The sequence below is a fragment of the Oncorhynchus mykiss genome, chromosome 7 (genome assembly GCF_013265735.2).
Source record: "Oncorhynchus mykiss isolate Arlee chromosome 7, USDA_OmykA_1.1, whole genome shotgun sequence".
In the NCBI taxonomy this organism is placed as follows: Eukaryota; Metazoa; Chordata; class Actinopteri; order Salmoniformes; family Salmonidae; genus Oncorhynchus; species Oncorhynchus mykiss.
This window is the reverse complement of record NC_048571.1, coordinates 79,805,907-79,824,794: the sequence shown is the minus strand read 5'-3', so window position 1 is coordinate 79,824,794 and position 18,888 is coordinate 79,805,907. Positions and strand designations below refer to the sequence as shown.

At 39.1% G+C, this 18,888-nt stretch overlaps 1 protein-coding gene across 4 annotated transcripts in view; it reads right to left on the bottom strand.

Annotated features, from left to right (window-relative positions):
* Nucleotides 1-3,191: 3,191 nt before the first annotated feature.
* LOC110528566 (nuclear factor of activated T-cells, cytoplasmic 2) overlaps nt 3,192-18,888 on the bottom strand; it is a 35,134-nt gene continuing 19,437 nt past the window's right edge. For 2 of the 4 annotated variants that reach the window (XM_036984168.1, XM_036984169.1), the window contains exons 7-9: nt 16,230-16,285; nt 13,792-13,924; nt 11,356-13,547 (exon numbers count right to left, since the gene is read on the bottom strand). In XM_036984168.1, the coding sequence (XP_036840063.1) occupies nt 12,784-13,547; nt 13,792-13,924; nt 16,230-16,285 (953 nt within the window). In that variant the 3' untranslated portion in view covers nt 11,356-12,783. Of the gene's footprint in view, nt 5,779-11,355; nt 13,548-13,791; nt 13,925-16,229; nt 16,286-18,888 lie in introns of those variants that run through there. The other 2 variants (XM_021610697.2, XM_021610699.2) reach the window with 2 other exon arrangements.

The window sequence follows — 18,888 nt, the reverse complement described above, 5'->3', positions numbered from 1 at the left end:
GTGCTCGTGTGCACAAACAATTCGCCCTTGCACTCCCTTCTAACCAACGCATTTTTGTAAAACTTTGGTAGATCGTCAAGATTATAAATGTTAGTATACTGTGTTCGTAACAGAGTTTAGTTTTGGGAAAATAAAAATGGATTGAGATCAGATGTTTCATCGATGATAAAATTAGAAGACTGTCAGCCCAGTTTCACCTAGTTCCATCCTCTCCCATTACCCGCGAATTGACTTCCTCTCACTACCATATTTGATGGTGAGAAAAGGTTCTAAACGGATGCTTCAGCTTCATAGCCCCTGTGAAGTGTCTGGGTTTCCCCTTCTGTCTGTGACACCAATGCATCATCATCATTTTCAGAATTCACAGAATCCTCTAGATAAAATTATTCATGGTTTAGCAAACAGCCAGGACACCACGTTAATCCGTTTCTAAATTGTAATATCAATATTATATTGCATTAAAAAAAGCAAATATGGAGAACGGAGAATGGTGGTGGCAGCATCATACTGTGGGGATGTTTTTCAGCGGCAGGGACTGGGTGACTAGTCAGGATTGAGGCAAAGATGAACGGAGCAAAGTACAGAGAGATCCTTGATGAAAATCTGCTTCACAGCACTCAGGACCTCAGACTGGAGCAAAGTTTCACCTTACAACAGGACAATGACCCTAATCACATAGCCAAGACAACGCAGGAGTGGCTTCGGGACAAGTCTTTGAATATCCTTGTGTGGCCCAGTCAGAGCCTGGACTTGAGCCCGATCGAACATCTCTGGAGAGACCTGAAAATTGCTGTGCAGCAACTCTCCCCATCCAACCTGACAGAGCTTGCGAGAATCTGCAGAGAAGAATGGGAGAAACTCTCGAAATACAAGTGTGCCAAGCTTGTAGCTGTAATCGCTGCCAAAGTTGCTTCAACAAAGTATTGAGTAAAGGGTCTGAATACTTATGTAAATATGATATTTCAGGTTTTTATTTTTAATAAATTAGCAAAAATTCAAAAAAACTGTTTTTGCTTTGTCATTATGGGGTATTGTGTGTAGATTGATGAGGGAAAACATTTTTTTAAATACTTTTTAGAATAAGGCTGTAACCTAACGAATTGTGGGAAAAGTCAAGGGGTCTGAATACTTTCCGAAGGCATTGTAGATAGATAGATAGATAGATAGATAGATAGATAGATAGATAGATAGATAGATAGATAGATAGATAGATAGATAGATAGATAGATAGATAGATAGATAGATAGATAGATAGATAGATAGATAGATAGATAGGTAGATATTCCCAAGCATCTAATAACATCTCTCCATTGGTTGATGAGATGAATGTGTGGGAGCCAATCAACTGTATTGGTTGTCCCTCTGCCATACAGTTCCTCCTGAAGGACCTGAAAGATGAAGCCGTCAAGCCCAGTGCTGAAACAGCTTTCAAGTGGCCTGACTCAGAACCTAAACATGGGCTGTGATGCCCATAATGACTGCTGTTTCCACCCTGCTCTGTGCTGGTAAGGATTGTGCATCAGTTCATTTTGTGTAGAAAGAGATATCAAGGTGCTAAATCAGGCCTATAGACATAGTCACTGTAGGATGTCATTACTTAGCAATTTAACCAAATACAAAATAGCCTACATATTGAATGATTGTTTTATGCTTGAGCTACAGTATATGTGGAATATGCATCAGTTGAGGCTCCTTCCATCTCCTGTACAGATTGGGAGCCCAGTGCCTCCACCATCTCCTGCCTATGGAAACATCTCTTTGGCATTCAATAAAAATGGACGCCTCATTTACTAGTGACCTGGTCTCTGAGCTATAATTTGATTTTGATGAGGAATTCAAACCTCGACGGAAGGATAGTTTGTCCATCATTTCTGATTACCACCTCACCAGAACCACACAGGCAGGTAAATGCAACGGACGTCAAGAACAACGGTTCCCCCATTTATGTTCATATCACACGGCAAGAGAGCAAGAGACAGTCTGCTTCCAAGGCCTCTGGAGACTATTTGTATAGGGATAGAAAAACACAATAATAGCCTACTATGCTGTTATTCACTACTATTACTCTAGGCCATTACTCAATTGTTGCTCACGAGATTTGTATTAGCTAGATTTAAGTTTTTGTTTGTTTATAATCTTTTTGAACCTTTTTTAAACAGGAGAAGTACCTTCCAGCACATAAAGCATACAAACCCAAGGATGAGCTGAGCGATGGTGCAGGTACCTGCAAGAAGCAGCCACTAGAAGGCAGAGGGGAACGTAGACGTTCTCAGCCAAGGATGAGCTGAGCGATGGTGCAGGTACCTGCAAGAAGCAGCCACTAGAAGGCAGAGGGGAACGTAGACGTTCTCAGCCAAGGGGAAAATACCTTCCTTTCAACCTACTGCATCTGATCACCCCTCGTGGTTCAGCCCTGTTTAGACAGCCTCACCTTGATGTTCATTGGAGAGCCCCTCATTGGTTCAGCCCTGTTTAGACAGCCTCGCCTTGATGTTCATTGGAGAGACCCTCGTGGTTCAGCCCTGTTTAGACAGCCTCACCTTGATTTTCATTGGAAAGCCCCTCGGGGTTCAGCCCTGTTTAGACAGCCTCACCTTGATGTTCATTGGAGAGCCCCTCATGGTTCAGCCCTGTTTAGACAGCCTCACCTTGATGTTCATTGGACAGACCCTTTTTAATTGAACAAATGTTAGTTATTTGTGTATTTATTTTTCATCAATGAAAAGCGTGCACTATTTCCTCATAAATAAGGGGTGTAATATTAAACTACACCCAACAATCGTTAGAAGTCTTATAGAAAATACAATGAAATGTACAGCTGTGACAACATTTATCTGACACCTCCCAAGTGGCGCAGTTGTCTAAGGTACTGCATTGCAGTGCTAGCTATGCCACTAGAGATCCTGGTTTGAGTCCAGGCTCTGTCGCAGCCGACTGCGACCTGGAGACCAATGGGGCGGAGCAAAGTTGCATACCATATTTGGTATATTAGATAACATTAAAAAGTCATCATCCAGAAGAGGTATGGTACCTTTGGTAGGGTTGGGTTATGTCCAATTAGATTGACTGCATTGGTATTACAAATCAATGGAAATCTGTGATTGCTACATCCATTTTTGGACATTTAAACTCATGACATATAGACATTGATTCATTTCGAGATCCATTTAATCAACAAACAATACGATTTTAAATATATATTTTAATGACAGGCAGACTAAATAAAATAATAAAATAAAAAAATAATGAAATTGCCAACATCATGACAGAAAAAATATGTTCCTCAATCATCAATCAGTTTTTTTCATAATTGTCTTAGTAATTACAGACATTTTCATGAAGTTGTTTTTATTTACAATTACAAAAGCTTACATTGAGGCCACATACATGATTACACATGATAAAATAATAAAACTGTTTAAAAGGTAGCCCATGGTCAACACACTTATTGAAATCTGGCACTGCATGCCCCTAACTGGGTATCATCTGCATCCACAATACAGTATATACAGTATGATGTTGGTGAAAACGCACTTTGGCTCTTTGGTGATGAAATGTAACATACCCTTAGCATTATATCAAAAAAGTTGGATTTCTACGTAATACATTCGATAATGAGCACCGAGCTATGTTGGCATAGCCGTGCAGGTTTCTTTTAACAACTTTTGAGGATTTTACATTTTGTGGTCATCATCTTTAAAGTTGTTTCCGCGGGTCACAAAAATCTAAATTAGCATGACACAAACTGAATTAAATGTTAAAAGGCTTTGAATATAAAATGTTTGGTATACGCTCAGTGGCGTGTATTCATGAATGCCAAGGGAAGCCAGGCTTCCCCAAATATTTGACCAATACATCTTTCTTCTCTCTGTGTTTTCATAATTTTCCTTCAATTCGCAAGTGGCTGAATCTCACCGGAGAAATCTCATCTGAGTGAGGGAAACAGCGCCCCCTCTGTCTCAGTATGTATCGCCCATGTATCTGATGCTGTCTGGAACAAAAGAGTATAGCATGTAGACGCTGTAGCAATTGATTAATTGATACCAGCAAGCATTTGGCCTCCCTTGATTAAAACATGTAATAATTAGCCAATCATCGTTGAGCTAAGCTCAACTGTGGGTTGTCCTGGTGCAGCAAAACACCCGCCAAGGGAGGCCAGTTTAGATTTGGCTTCACACCAATCAAATGAGATCTTCTGGATTGCTTGTGTTGATGTACTGCAGTAACTAGCTTGCTAAATTGGCCCTTTCCTAAGCCATGGATGGAGATGTGGATTTAGACTTGTGGTTTTGACTTAATTCTCTGTACATGCCAATGACAGCGATTCTGATCTAACCATAAATAAATATGTTGTACCACTGGCCTGAGATGATTGAAGTTCAATATGTAGCCTAGATGTAGTCTAGTAGGCTCACATTAACTAGCGAGCTAACTTAGCTGTTTCATTGTTGCCCATGCGAGGAAGTTAGGCTAGCAAGCATTTTAGCTAGGTAGCCTATGACAACAAAACTAAAAGTGTACTGTATGGCAGAGCCCTAGACCGTTGTGCCAACATGAAAGCGAGGAGGATGGCATTGGCGTTCAACTAGTCTACCAGTAGGGGGAGTCCACATTTTTTGTTTTACTTGCATGCGCACACACACATACATATACACAGACTGACAGAAATCAATACCATGGACATGATATTTAGCAACATTGATTGGACTAAATCGTTTTTGGTATCTTTAAGTTTGTTTTCAGTGTATTAAACTAAGCATACTGTATATAGCCTTGTTGATTTGATGATGTTTAAATGTTTAAGTTGAAATGGTGCTGAAATAGCAGAGGCAGGGCTCTTTTTGTCTTTGTGCTGACTTGTGGTAACTCTGTGGTTCTAAATCAGTAGAAAACATTAACTTGCTTGACTATGCTGCAGGTGATATAACTGTTTATAACTGTTTGTTGCATGCAATATTTTCTTTGTGGACTTCACTAGACAGATGTTGCTCTCCGGTTTTGTGATGAAACAAACTTATGTGTAGTTTAATTTATTCCACCACTGTGTGACTGTTGTCTTTTTGTTGTCAAGGCCTTATTGTATATCACGGTGGCGTATGAACGAATGGGTTATAGAGCAAACAACGCAATTATCAAAACGTAGGTTGTAATATGACTTTTTTACTTTCTTGGTTTGCTCAGAGATTTTACACACTCACGGCTCCTGGTACACGCTCAGTGAAATCTTCAAAAAATAATATTAAATTCAAATGAATCTGAAAAGCATATACTAAAATATGAAAATACAATATGTCTTCTCAAAATCGATATCCATCTTACCTCTAAATTGTTTTTTTTTGTCCCAATGGGAAAGTGAGCCTGTCAGGTAGCCGGTAGCCCAGAGTCCAACCTAGCTGATCCAATGCAATTTTCCTAAATTTATAACTTTTGAGATGTTTTTCTCTGGCATCCATTGATTTAGTCACCGTAATTCTGACCATCCTTCAAGGGTAAAAACTCCAATAACTTGTGAACAAATTATGATAAAAACATGAAGTTTGGACCATTTGTTTTCTTAGAGGATTATCTACACAATTAACATAATATTCTACCCATTTGTCAAAAGATGCGATTTCGACTTAAATAACACCCTATATACAGTACATATGAAGGGGGGCAATCAGACAGTAGAATGACGTCATGGCATTTCTGGAGCCTGTGTGATTGTTGGTCACAATATAGATGCTCTTTACTGCTCGTTACTGCGGACAGTCAGATCATTCCTTATGATGTCATTCACTGAAGAACAAGAAAGTGTGAGATAATGGTTAGGACAGTATGTAACACATAGGCCTGTTGTGTACTAATGGTGTACTGCCAGTTTACAAATCGCATTGACACTTATGCTCCACAAGGTGTCATATCACTGTTTTTTCCTAGCAACCACAGGCAGAGATCATCTTTGCAACAGGCACTCACTTTATTTGGTAGTGCTTCCTGTTTCTGTACTACATAAGATCAAATGGAAACTTTTCTCTAGAATGCACAGAGGTGTATATGTGTTTTCCGACACCTACAGTATAAGCTATCCAAGGGCATTGTTTCCATGGTAAACCACATTCTGTAGCAAACTAACTATTATAATGTATCAGCCCTGGGTTCAAATACACATGTATATGAGTATCTGGTATTTAAAAAACTTTTTTTCTGTGTATTTGAGCAGTCCAAAACAAGTACTATTCTTTGAGTATTGGAATGGTAATTTGTAAAAACGAAATAGTCTACCAATTTGTATTTGAGAGTATTTTCAAATGCTTTTTTTCAAATACCTGGGTTAAATGCATGGGAGTGTATTTGGGTCAGTATATTTTAGTATTTTCAAATAAGTGAAAGTGTATTTCCAAAAACATTGACAGAATTTTTATTTTTATTGGTTTCTTTTTAATGAATTTTAATGGTTATATATTGTCCTTGATCTGTTAATAAAACAGAATGAATAAATTATACTTTAATGTATTATACTGTAATGTACTATACTGTAATGTATTATACTGTAATGTATTATACTGTAATGTATTATACTGTAATGTATTATACTGTTATGTACTATACTGTAATGTATTATACTGTAATGTATTATACTGTAATGTATTGTACTGTAATGTACTATACTGTAATGTATTATACTGTAATGTATTATACTGTAATGTATTATACTGTTATGTACTATACTGTAATGTATTATACTGTAATGTATTATACTGTAATGTATTGTACTGTAATGTACTATACTGTAATGTATTATACTGTAATGTATTATACTGTAATGTACTATACTGTAATGTATTATACTGTAATGTATTATACTGTAATGTACTATACTGTAATGTACTATACTGTAATGTATTATACTGTAATGTACTATACTGTAATGTACTATACTGTAATGTATTATACTGTAATGTATTATACTGTAATGTACTATACTGTAATGTATTATACTGTAATGTACTATACTGTAATGTATTATACTGTAATGTATTATACTGTAATGTACTATACTGTAATGTACTATACTGTAATGTATTATACTGTAATGTACTATACTGTAATGTATTATACTGTAATGTACTATACTGTAATGTACTATACTGTAATGTATTATACTGTAATGTACTATACTGTAATGTACTATACTGTAATGTATTATACTGTAATGTACTATACTGTAATGTACTATACTGTAATGTATTATACTGTAATGTATTATACTGTAATGTACTATACTGTAATGTATTATACTGTAATGTACTATACTGTAATGTATTATACTGTAATGTACTATACTGTAATGTACTATACTGTAATGTACTATACTGTAATGTACTATACTGTAATGTATTATACTGTAATGTACTATACTGTAATGTATTATACTGTAATGTATTATACTGTAATGTACTATACTGTAATGTACTATACTGTAATGTATTATACTGTAATGTACTATACTGTAATGTATTATACTGTAATGTACTATACTGTAATGTACTATACTGTAATGTATTATACTGTAATGTACTATACTGTAATGTATTATACTGTAATGTATTATACTGTAATGTACTATACTGTAATGTATTATACTGTAATGTATTATACTGTAATGTATTATACTGTAATGTACTATACTGTAATGTATTATACTGTAATGTATTATATTGTACTATATATATTATATTGTATTTTTCTTTTTCCCTAACACAGTCCTCACCATATTTGAACAGTAAAGCAAACATTTTAATACTAACAACTAATACTTTTTTACTCTCCAGCATTTTGGATTTGAGATGAAATGATGAATATGAGGTCACAGTACACGTTTGTACTTGGTATAGTGATTGCGTGCAATGGAATTGGGATCAAATATACTTCTGACTACTTCTTTAAGTGAATTTGTCCATGTACTTATGACTTCTCCAAATGGGAGAACTAGATACATGAAGTGCTTTTACTTCTATACGGTAAATCAGATATTTATGAAAATTGCCTCAAATAAAAGGCGACACTCTTGATTTCAAATCCAAAATACTGGAATATGGAGCCAAAATGTAAAATGTTAGCCTCACTGTCCAAATATATATGGTGAGAACTGCATGTCAATTCTGTCCAGATCACATGCTCAACTTCATTTTATTTACCTCTGATAAGCAATGAATCATAAATGAACACACAAGGTAACAAGCCTCTGCAATAATCAACACAATACACAAATAACTAGATGTAATAGCAGACTTCGACACAACATGTAGAGAGAGTTCAGTCATGACGAAGGCTTACTAAATCGTCATTATTTGGATGCCAAAGCACATTTAGCGACTAGGGGAGTCTAATTGTATCCATTCTGAAATGATCGATACCGTGTACTCTCATTGACCTTGCCAGGCTTAGTGTCGGTTCACACATAGATAAACAACTTCAGCTGGCTTTTAGCTGGGGACTATTTAAAGCTTTGACCCACATAGCTGGACAAGCAAGGAAAGGGAGCATCCACAAAAAAAAGTGTTACTCTGAATCCCACATCAACCCCTACACCCTTCCACCCTGCCTCCTGGGTCATATGTGTCAAACTCATTCCACGGCAGGCCGAGTGTCTTCGGGTTTTCGCTCCACCCTTGTACTTGACACGCTAATTGGTGTTACAGGTTTCGTTTTTTTCTGTTTTCGAGGTAGCTTATTAGCACGTAGGGAGCACTGATTTGTGTCACCTTGTTAGTAAGAATGTGTTTCACCTGTGCTGGTTTGTCCATCTCGTTAGCCGGAAGGTGTTTCACCTGTGCTGGTTTGTCCATCTCGTTAGCCGGAAGGTATTTCACCTGTGCTGGTTTGTCCATCTCGTTAGCCGGAAGGTGTTTCACCTGTGCTGGTTTGTCCATCTCGTTAGTCAGAAGGTGTTTCACCTGTGCTGGTTTGTCCATCTCGTTAGCCGGAAGGTGTTTCACCTGTGCTGGTTTGTCCATCTCGTTAGCCGGAAGGTATTTCACCTGTGCTGGTTTGTCCAACTCGTATTTTTCTTTGTTAGTTCCCTTTGTTGTGAGCGACATTGAGTTTGTCTTATGGGAACGTAACATTAGTAAGGAACTCCTGTCACCTGGTTGTTTAGGTTTTAATTGAAAGGAAAAATCTAAAACCTTCAGACACCCCAGTCTAGGTACTTGTAGATTTGAGAGAACTGAATAGGTGTATGCAACACCCTGGTAACTCCCTCTTTGCCCTCTACTAAGTGGAATTGTTACCATATTGCTAGCTAGGTTTCCATCCAATTGGCAACAGATTTTCATGTGAATATCAAACATCTGCATAAAGAAAATATGCGCATTTTCCCACCAGTGGTTTGTTCCCACCAAGCGGATTTGTTGTGTATAAAAATCAGCGTGTGATGACATAGTACATAGTACATAGTCAAAATTTACTTTTTCGCTTAAGTCTTCAAGTACCAAATAGAAATCTGAAGTTCAATGTGTTTCCATCACATTCTGTCACAAACTATTGTGTTAAATAGCAAATGTGTCTACTCTGGTTTTGGCACGTGCTCTCTAGCCAACAGCTCACAGATGCAGTGTGGGTAGGCTAGTCTACATGATGAGACTATTATGGATAATTATGGAATATTTTTATTTGTCAAATGGCAGTCAAGCATCGAATATGTCATCAGAATCAAACCCTTGATATTTATTGGAAAGGAGCATCAAGATCACTGTGGACTTTTAACACCCTGTGAAGTTCATCATAACTTAATTAATACAGTGGCTTGCGAAAGTATTCACCCCCCTTGGCATTTTTCCTATTTTGATGTCTTACAACCTGGAATTAAAACAGATTTTTTGGGGGGCTTCTATCATTTGATTTACACAACATGCTTACCACTTTGAAGATGCAATATATATTTTTACTGTGAAACAAACAAGAAATAAGACAAAAAAACAGAGAACTTGAGCGCGCATAACTATTCACCCTCCCAAAGTCAACACTTTGTAGAGCCACCTTTTGCAGCAATTACAGCTGCAAGTCTCTTGGGGTATGCCTCTATAAGCTTGGCACATCTAGCCACTGGGATATTTGCCCATTCTTCAAGGCAAAACTGCTCTAGCTCCTTCAAGTTGGATGGGTTCCGCTGGTGTACAGCAATCTTTAAGTCACACCACAGATTCTCAATTGGATTAAGGTCTGGGCTTTGACTAGGCCATTCCAAGACATTTAAATGTTTCCCCTTAAACCACTCGAGTGTTGCTTTAGCAGTATGCTTAGGGCCATTGTCCTGCTGGAAGGTGAACCTCTTTCCCAGTCTCAAATCTCTGGAAGACTGAAACGGGTTTCCATCAAGAATTTCCCTGTATTTTAGTGCCATCCATCATTCCTTCAGTTCAGTTCAGTAGCACCATTGAAAAACATCCCCACAGCATGATGCTGCCACCATCATGCTTCACTGTGGGGATGTTGTTCTCGGGGTGATGAAAGGTGTTGGGTTTGCACCAGACATAGCGTGTTTGCTTATTTTATTCTTTAAGCAATGGCTTTTTTTCTGGACACTCTTCTGTAAAGCTCAGCTCTGTGGAGTGTATGGCTTAAACTGGTCCTATGGACAGATACTCCAATCTCCGCTGTGGAGCTTTTCTCTCCTTCAGGGTTATCTTTGGTCTCTTTGTTGCCTCTCTGATTAATGCCCTCCTTGCCTGGTCCGTGAGTTTTGGTGGGCGGCCCTCTCTTGGCAGGTTTGTTGTGGTGACATATTTTTTCCATTTTTTAATAATGGATTTAATGGTGCTTCGTGGGATGTTCAAAGTTTCTGATATTTTTTATAACCCAACCCTGATCTGTACTTCTCCATAACTTTGTCCCTGACCTGTTTGGAGAGCTCCTTGGTCTTCATGGTGTCGCTTACTTGCTTGGTGGTACCCCTTGCTTAGTGGTGTTGCAGACTCTGGGGCCTTTCAGAACAGGTGTATATATACTGAGATCATGTGACAGATCATGTGACACTTAGATTGCACACAGGTGGACTTTATTTAACTAATTATGTGACTTCTGAAGGTAATTGGTTGCACCAGATCTTATTTAGCAAAGGGGTGAATACATATGCAGGCACCACTTTTCCATTTTTAGAATTCTTTGAAACAAGTTATTTTTTTCATTTCACTTCACCAATTTGGACTATTTTGTGTATGTCCATTACATGAAATCCAAATAAAATCAATTTCAATTAAAGGTTGTAATGCAACAAAATAGGAAAAATGCCAAGTGGGATAAATACTTTTGCAAGGCACTGTATGTAGCCTAATAAACTGCATAGTTTCCCGAGTCGTAGTGGGAGGACCACACACCAAATCATTGCATGACTCCAAGTTTACTTCGATATGATGGTTATTATATCAATATTTAGCATGAAGGCATTTCCACCACCATTTCTTGCATAATGGATGCAACATTTTACCGAAACAAAAAGATCACACCATGTCGAACGAACTAATGATCTCTCTGCATTTCAAAAATGAATGAAATGAAACTTCCTGTTTCCATCACAGCTGTCATGATTTTTTTATACGTTGTGACTTTACTCACATACGAACTGTGGATGGAAATGTGGTTACTCATAGCTATCCAATCTTTCAAAGGGATACTTCGGGATTTTGGCAATAAGGTCATTTATCTACTTCCCCAAAGTCAGATGAACTCATGGATACCATTATGTCTCTGTGTCCAGTATGAAGGAAGTTAGAGATAGTTTTGATAACTACCGTTAACGAAATGACTGGAAGTCTATGGGTATCTATGCTAACATAACTTCAAACTTGTACGCAAAGACATAAAAATGGTATACATAAGTTCATCTGACTCTTAGGAAGTAGATAAAGGGCCTCATTGCCAAAACCCAGAATCTAGTGTTGGGTCTAAGAATTGATTTGATGCTGAGGGATTCAGAGTAGAAGAGGCCCAAATGCTAGGGCAGTTTATAATGGGAGGCTACTGCTGGCACACATTCACATACTGACACATGTGCTCTACACACAAAAAAAATGAAGGTTCCTCAAGGGTTCTTTGGGAAGGGTGATGGTTCTATGTGGAACCCTCGTTGCACTTCAATGGTTCTTTAAAGTTCATAAAAGGGTTGTTTGCTCTTTTAGTGATAAGGTGGTATGGGAGGTGGCTTACTTGAATATTTTGTTGCATGGTTTGCTCACAGCTCTTTTTGTGCAACCTCGAATGAGAGTGTCATTCCAGTTTACCTAAAGTGTTGTGTTATGCCATTACATATTATATATGACTGTGGCCAGTGATGGTGTCTTGTGGTTATTTATAGATCAGTTCTCCATAAAGGTTCTATAAATAATCATAGAAAAGGGTTGTAACCATTGCAAAACCCTTTTAATGGTTCATTATAGAACCTTAGGAAAACGTTTTTTTACAGGACCATACAGGTTCCATTTGGAACCTTATGAGCATGGTTCTTTATTGAACCTTAAAAACAGGCTTCCGCTATGGTTACAAGAAAAAGAACCCATATCTGGTACTATTTAGAATGTTTGTTTGTGTGTGTATGTATATGTTCTGTTTCTGTTTGTTCATCATCAAATCAAATTTATCTGTATCTCTTTTGTACAAACTGTAGTCAAGCTTAGGGATACGACTAAATTAGTTTCCTCTTTCAAACATATCAGAGTCTCTTTGAAGATGTTGCTGTGCACTGTGTATCAGTATAGTCCATCTCAAGTTCCAGCATCAATAACCATTTAACCATACACGAATTCAAAACAACAAGTTAGAGGAGCCTGGGGTACAGTTCATTTCTGCAGTATCCAATATGTTTTGTACTAACTCACCATCATCCAGATAGGCTTGGTTCAGGTTTTCTTGCTTCGCTGTCACTTTCCCAGGGACTGGCCCACTCTGGCTCCCTGTAGCGGCTGGACCTCTCTGGGTCAGGATGTGGCTGTGTCGCGGTGGAGACCTGCTCAAGACAGGCACCACCGTGTGCATGAAGCCCTGGTACTGGCCTTCTGAGGAACAGGCCTCTGGCGAGTCACCAACCTTCCATAATGAAGCTGCAGCCCGGTACCCATCACCCACCATCGTGGCGTGCTGGTGTTGGGCCAATGGGACAGCTACGTTGACAACTCGCTGATTGGTGGCCGAGCGGGAGGGGTGGAAGGGTTGGGACACTTGGCTGGAGTAATGCTGGGTATAGGACATCTGAGATGGGGAACCACTGTGTATCATCACTGGGTGGTGGTTCATATCTTGATACAGGACAGGGGTGCTACCCAGGCTTCGGCTTTTACTGGGGTAACAGACAGATGGGTCCTGTGGTTGATAGGCATTGGGATCGTGATGGCTTGCACGCTGGCAGGTTGCCAAGGATGTCATGCCAGCCACTATGTGGCTATTAGGGTTGAGATGGCTACTGGGGGTGTGGTGGTAGGACTTGGATGACATTCCTAGGATTTGGGAGACAGCGCAGCCCAGCTGGCCAAACTGGAAGTCATCTACGGGTTCCGTTTTAATGGCGGGAACTGAAAAGGACATGAAATCTAAATCAGATTTTGGATTATAATTAACAGTTGGTGCTCAAAACAAGTTAAAGGGATAGTTCACACACATTTTAAAAAATGACACATTGTCAATATGTAACTTGGCGGAATTATTCCTTCAACTAGTAATCAATGGGATAGTGATGAAATGTGCAATGTAAGGTGTGGCCGTATTCAGTTCTAATGATGACTAAAATATGTAAGGGTAGAGCAAGGATGGTCTCACCGGTTAAAGGAGTGTAGGTGAAGTGCTGCGCCTGACTGCGTTTTCTCCTCCCGTTGATCACATAGAAGTTGACTTTAGCTGCGTGATGAATGGTGGGATCTCGATACGGAGGGATCTCCACAAACAGCATGCTCTAGATATAACATATGGTGCAGATGAACGTCAATCAGTCATTTGTCATAGAGAGTATCACTGGGCGACGGTGTGGACATATCTATACTGAGACTGTATGACATCATGTAGAAGAACATTGACAAGGAAAAGTACACTGTTAAAAAGTGCTTTGTGACATCACAACTAGTGGCAACTGAGCTGCCACCAACTTGAAGGAGACGAAACCATATCTTTGCTGGAGTATTGAAACACATCATCCTGAGATGTTCTGAAACATTACATGGTGTGTTGTAACACCACTTAATCAAGTGTTGTGCAACACCTTGCCAGGGACTGGCAGCACTAACAGAAAACATTGAAAACACTATTTTGGTGTTTCGAGTCCTGTTTAGTACAGAATTAGATATCTTCTATTTTGGTGTTGTTTCCACTCTCTAAAAGCTTCTAAACACCATTATGATATTTTAAGTCCCATTTATGGCAGAATTAGATCTTTTTTTATGAAGTGTCTTAAAGCTTACATTTTTGGCCGGCATTGTCAAGTACAGTGTTCAAACAACCAGCACTAGCTGGAGGTTGAACTGCAAGAATATAATGTCAATTTGACTGACGGTTTTGATATGCGTTCATCATGATCCATTACACCTCATGGCACAACAAGCTTCATACTAATATACTTTTTTTTTTTCAAACATGCATACAACATTGTTTGAAAGAATCAAAAAGTCAACTTTTTTTTTATTACACACAATCATGTGGCAAGATAGGAAAAGCAAGGTGATTAAAACCAAAGACTTCCAATGAGTTCAATCCCTCAATGTTCTCTCTCAGTCTCTTTGGTTATCCTCATGAAAGAAATTGAGCAACTGTCATGACTTCCGCCGAAGTTGGTCCCTCTCCTTGTTCGGCGGCGTTCGGGGTTCAACGTCACCGGCCTCCTAGCCTTCGCCGATCCACTTTTAATTTTCCATTTGTTTTGTCTTTGTTTTACACACCTGGTTTCAATTCCCCAATTACACGTTCATTATTTAACCCTCTGTTTTCCCCATGGTTTTTGTGCGTGTTTGTTTATTGTAAGTTCGGTCTGATGTTTGTGGGCTTGGTGTTACTTCATGTATTTTGATATTTTGAGTAAAATTCCTTTTGTTACTCATCTCTGCTGTCCTGCGCCTGACTCTCTGCACCAGCTACACCCAGATCCTTACAGCAACATATTCATTTAGATATATTCTAACATTATTTTGGTAAAATTAAATTAACAAAATCATTGAGGCAGTTATGAAATGACAGAGGGGATACAGATAGGTGGGAGAAACAGACTGAAGGGTTGTAGCAGGGAATTTAACCCCGGTCTTCAGTGTGGAAACGGGTGATGTGTCTATGCCGGAGGTGTTACCGCTAGACCACAGGCTCTGCACCACTTGCATTCATTTTTATTAAGTAGGCCTATATGTTGGTCCATTTAAATCCACCCCAGAATAATTTCTTACATTGTGGCTGTGGTTGATTGAGTAAATGTACCATCTTACTGCCCCTCCTGTTTCTAATCTGTCTAAATAAAGCGTTGAACAAATAAAGGTGGAATTTCACAAAAAAATATTGATATTTAGGCTATAAACTAGTAGCATTTGTAAACCATTGATCGTATGAGAAAACACAGTTTTTGTGTTTTGATGCTGACTTTTACATGCACTGAAACCCCAAAAAGTGTTTTCACAACACTCTCTTTAAAACACCAATATTCAGGTTGAAGAACCACTTTGAGTGTTTCAGAGTACTTCATTTCTGTTTTAAAGGTGCAATATGCAGAAATGGCTCCGCCATTTCCTGGATGCTAAAATTGTAATTGTTTTCCTAATTTCAGTTTATGTGACAAAACAAGCAATGCATAGTGTAGAGAATCATTGTAACATCTAAACTGCTGTGAAATATATTTTCAATAACCACAAATATTGTATTTACAGCTGTTTGAAGCTGGTGTACAAAAACTTAAGAATGGGAAGAATAGAAATAGCTCACATAGAACAGATCTACCGTTCCTTAGAGTTGCGTTCAATGGGAATGATAGATCTTTAACTCACATTTCTATGTGAATTTGGTCGGGTCACCCCAGAAAGTTACATAGTACAGCGTTAAAACACATTCAGTGTATCATAACTCTTATATTGGGTTTAGATTGAAACACCCTCCAAACACCAGATTTCAGCTTAGGTGCACTACTTCTCATGGTTTCACTACACAGTCATGGTGTTCTGAGACTTTCTATTTTTACAGTGTAGGAGTTAGCTAGTACTGTTGGTAAAGGTGATAGGACGGTAACTCACTTTCTGGCTCTTGTCTCGGTCTACTGTAGCTTCTGCTTCCCAGATTTGCACCCCGTCTGAAAGAAACACAATGCAGTGTACCTTAATCAGGAGGGGAGCAGAGATTGATATGAACAAACCATACAATAAGTAGAGAGGAATATGAAGGCAAGAATGTGAAGGGGGGAGTGTGAAGGCAGGAATGTGAAGGCAGGAGTGTGAAGGCAGGAATGTGAAGGCAGGAGTGTGAAGGCAGGAATGTGAAGGCAGGAATGTGAAGGAAGGAGTGTGAAGGAAGGAGTGTGAAGGCAGGAATGTGAAGGCAGGAATGTGAAGGCAGGAGTGTGAAGGCAGGAGTGTGAAGGCAGGAATGTGAAGGCAGGAATGTGAAGGAAGGAGTGTGAAGGCAGGAATGTGAAGGAAGGAGTGTGAAGGAAGGAGTGTGAAGACAGGAATGTGAAAGGAAGGAGTGTGAAGGCAGGAATGTGAAGGCAGGAATGTGAAGGAAGGAGTGTGAAGGAGGGAATGTTAAGGCAGGAGTGTGAAGGCAGGAGTGTGAAGGCAGGAATGTGAAGGCAGGAGTGTGAAGGCAGGAATGTGAAGGCAGGAGTGTGAAGCCAGGAATGTGAAGACAGGAGTGTGAAGGCAGGAATGTGAAGGCAGGAATGTGAAGGCTGGAGTGTGAAGGCAGGAGTGTGAAGGCAGGAGTGTGAAGGCAGGAATGTGAAGGCAGGAATGTGAAGTCAGGAATGTGAAGGCAGCTAGAAACTAGAAATACAATTTATTGTTATTATTTAAAATATAAGCATATAAAACAAGTTAGCTGGTGTATTTACAGTCAAATAGAAGCGTTAACATCCCACAAACACTCACCAACAAACACAGGTCTGTGTTGGTAGCATCAAATTTAGCAATTACAAAAACAATTGTCACAATGTTAAGCAAGCATCTGTAAACCTATAATGGTGATGAGGGTTTATATGAAAACCCCATATCCACCCCCACGTTCTTCTCAGAAACTGGTACGTAGGCAGTATCAGTAATGATTGCCATTGATCTCTGTTTTAGTATATTCCCATCTCAACGTTTACCTCCTGCTTAGAGACCACGTTTTGAGTAAAGTGAGACAGAAACGTCTGTCTGCTTGGAGATGGTATCGATGTTTGTCTAACCACATCCTCTCGCACTAAACCACATGCTAAACAAGAGAGCAGTTTACAAGCTCATAACAGTGCCTTTATTCTGCACCCAGGCCTTGTTAGCTAACACCTCTATGTTAGAAGACCCAGATGTTGTTACCTAACACCTCTATGTTAGAAGACCCAGACCTTGTTACTTAACACCTCTATGTTAGAAGACCCAGGTGTTGTTACCTAACACCTCTATGTTAGAAGACCCAGACCTTGTTACTTAACACCTCTATGTTAGAAGACCCAGACCTTGTTACTTAACACCTCTCTATGTTAGAAGACCCAGACCTTGTTACTTAACACCTCTATGTTAGAAACCCCAGACCTTGTTACCTAACACCTCTATGTTCCCAGGCTAAGATCATTGGTTCCATTCCCAGGCTAAGATCATGGGTTCCATTCCCAGGCTAAGATCATGGGTTCCATTCCCACAGGAAAAAAATGTCTGCTAACTGGCATATTTGATTGATTTGTGTTCTTTGAGCATGTGCAGTGCATAACTGTTTTGTGACTGTTTCAACTTCAAGCTTTTGGGAGTAGTGCATCACTGTAAAACGATTATCTAGTTTCCCTTCCTGTATTGCAGTCAGGATGTTATTAGGACGGAACTAGACATATCACTGCCCTGTACTATGGCTCCAGTGCTAACAGTTGCCTTGGCAATATGCAAACTGGATGGGAATACAAATAAACAAACTAGACGATAATAATCATATCCATGTTGGGCTAGTAGTGGTGGTCTGAAATAAATCTTTGTATTATACAGCCATGGTGATGATTGAGAGCTTGGAGTCCATTGAAACCAGTCCATTGAGAACAGTAATCTATACAAATCTAAGCAGGTCAAAGCGGAGCAGGTTGGTTTCAGAACATGCAGTACATTAATTCTGGATCACAACAGAGTAGAATTGCGAGAGAAAGAGCGAGCCAAAGGTTAAAAAAAATGAATTCATAAATAAATAATGTTCTGGCAATTGTCATCTCAATAGGACAACTATTAATAATGATCAATTAGAGCTGTAGGAACTCAGAGGCCTTGTGGTTTGAGTGTCTGCCCTGAGATCGGAAGGGTGGGAGTTTGATAGTCGTAAGAATCCGACCCGGTGCATCTCTACTTGGCACCCAGCCTTAAGGAGATAGATTTGGAGTAGGGTTGAATATTTTACAAATGTTCCATCCCGAGAATAAATCCCTTTTCTCCCAGGTAACCCAGTATTTCCCGCCAAAATTCGTATAGCACAAGAGACAGAGATTATACACTTATGAATAACCCATCCTTCAATAGATAAATGGCTAATACTGGATGAATGTATTGTCTGAAAGGGGTAGGCTAGGACATCTATATGAAACAAATGATCCCCTTACAAAAAAAGATTGCAGTTAGAGTGCAGTATAACTGCAGTCGGAGTGCAGTGTAACTGCAATATGCTGCAAATACTAGATCGACAATAACACTGTGTTTTTTTTACCGCAGTAATTTTGTAGTGTAA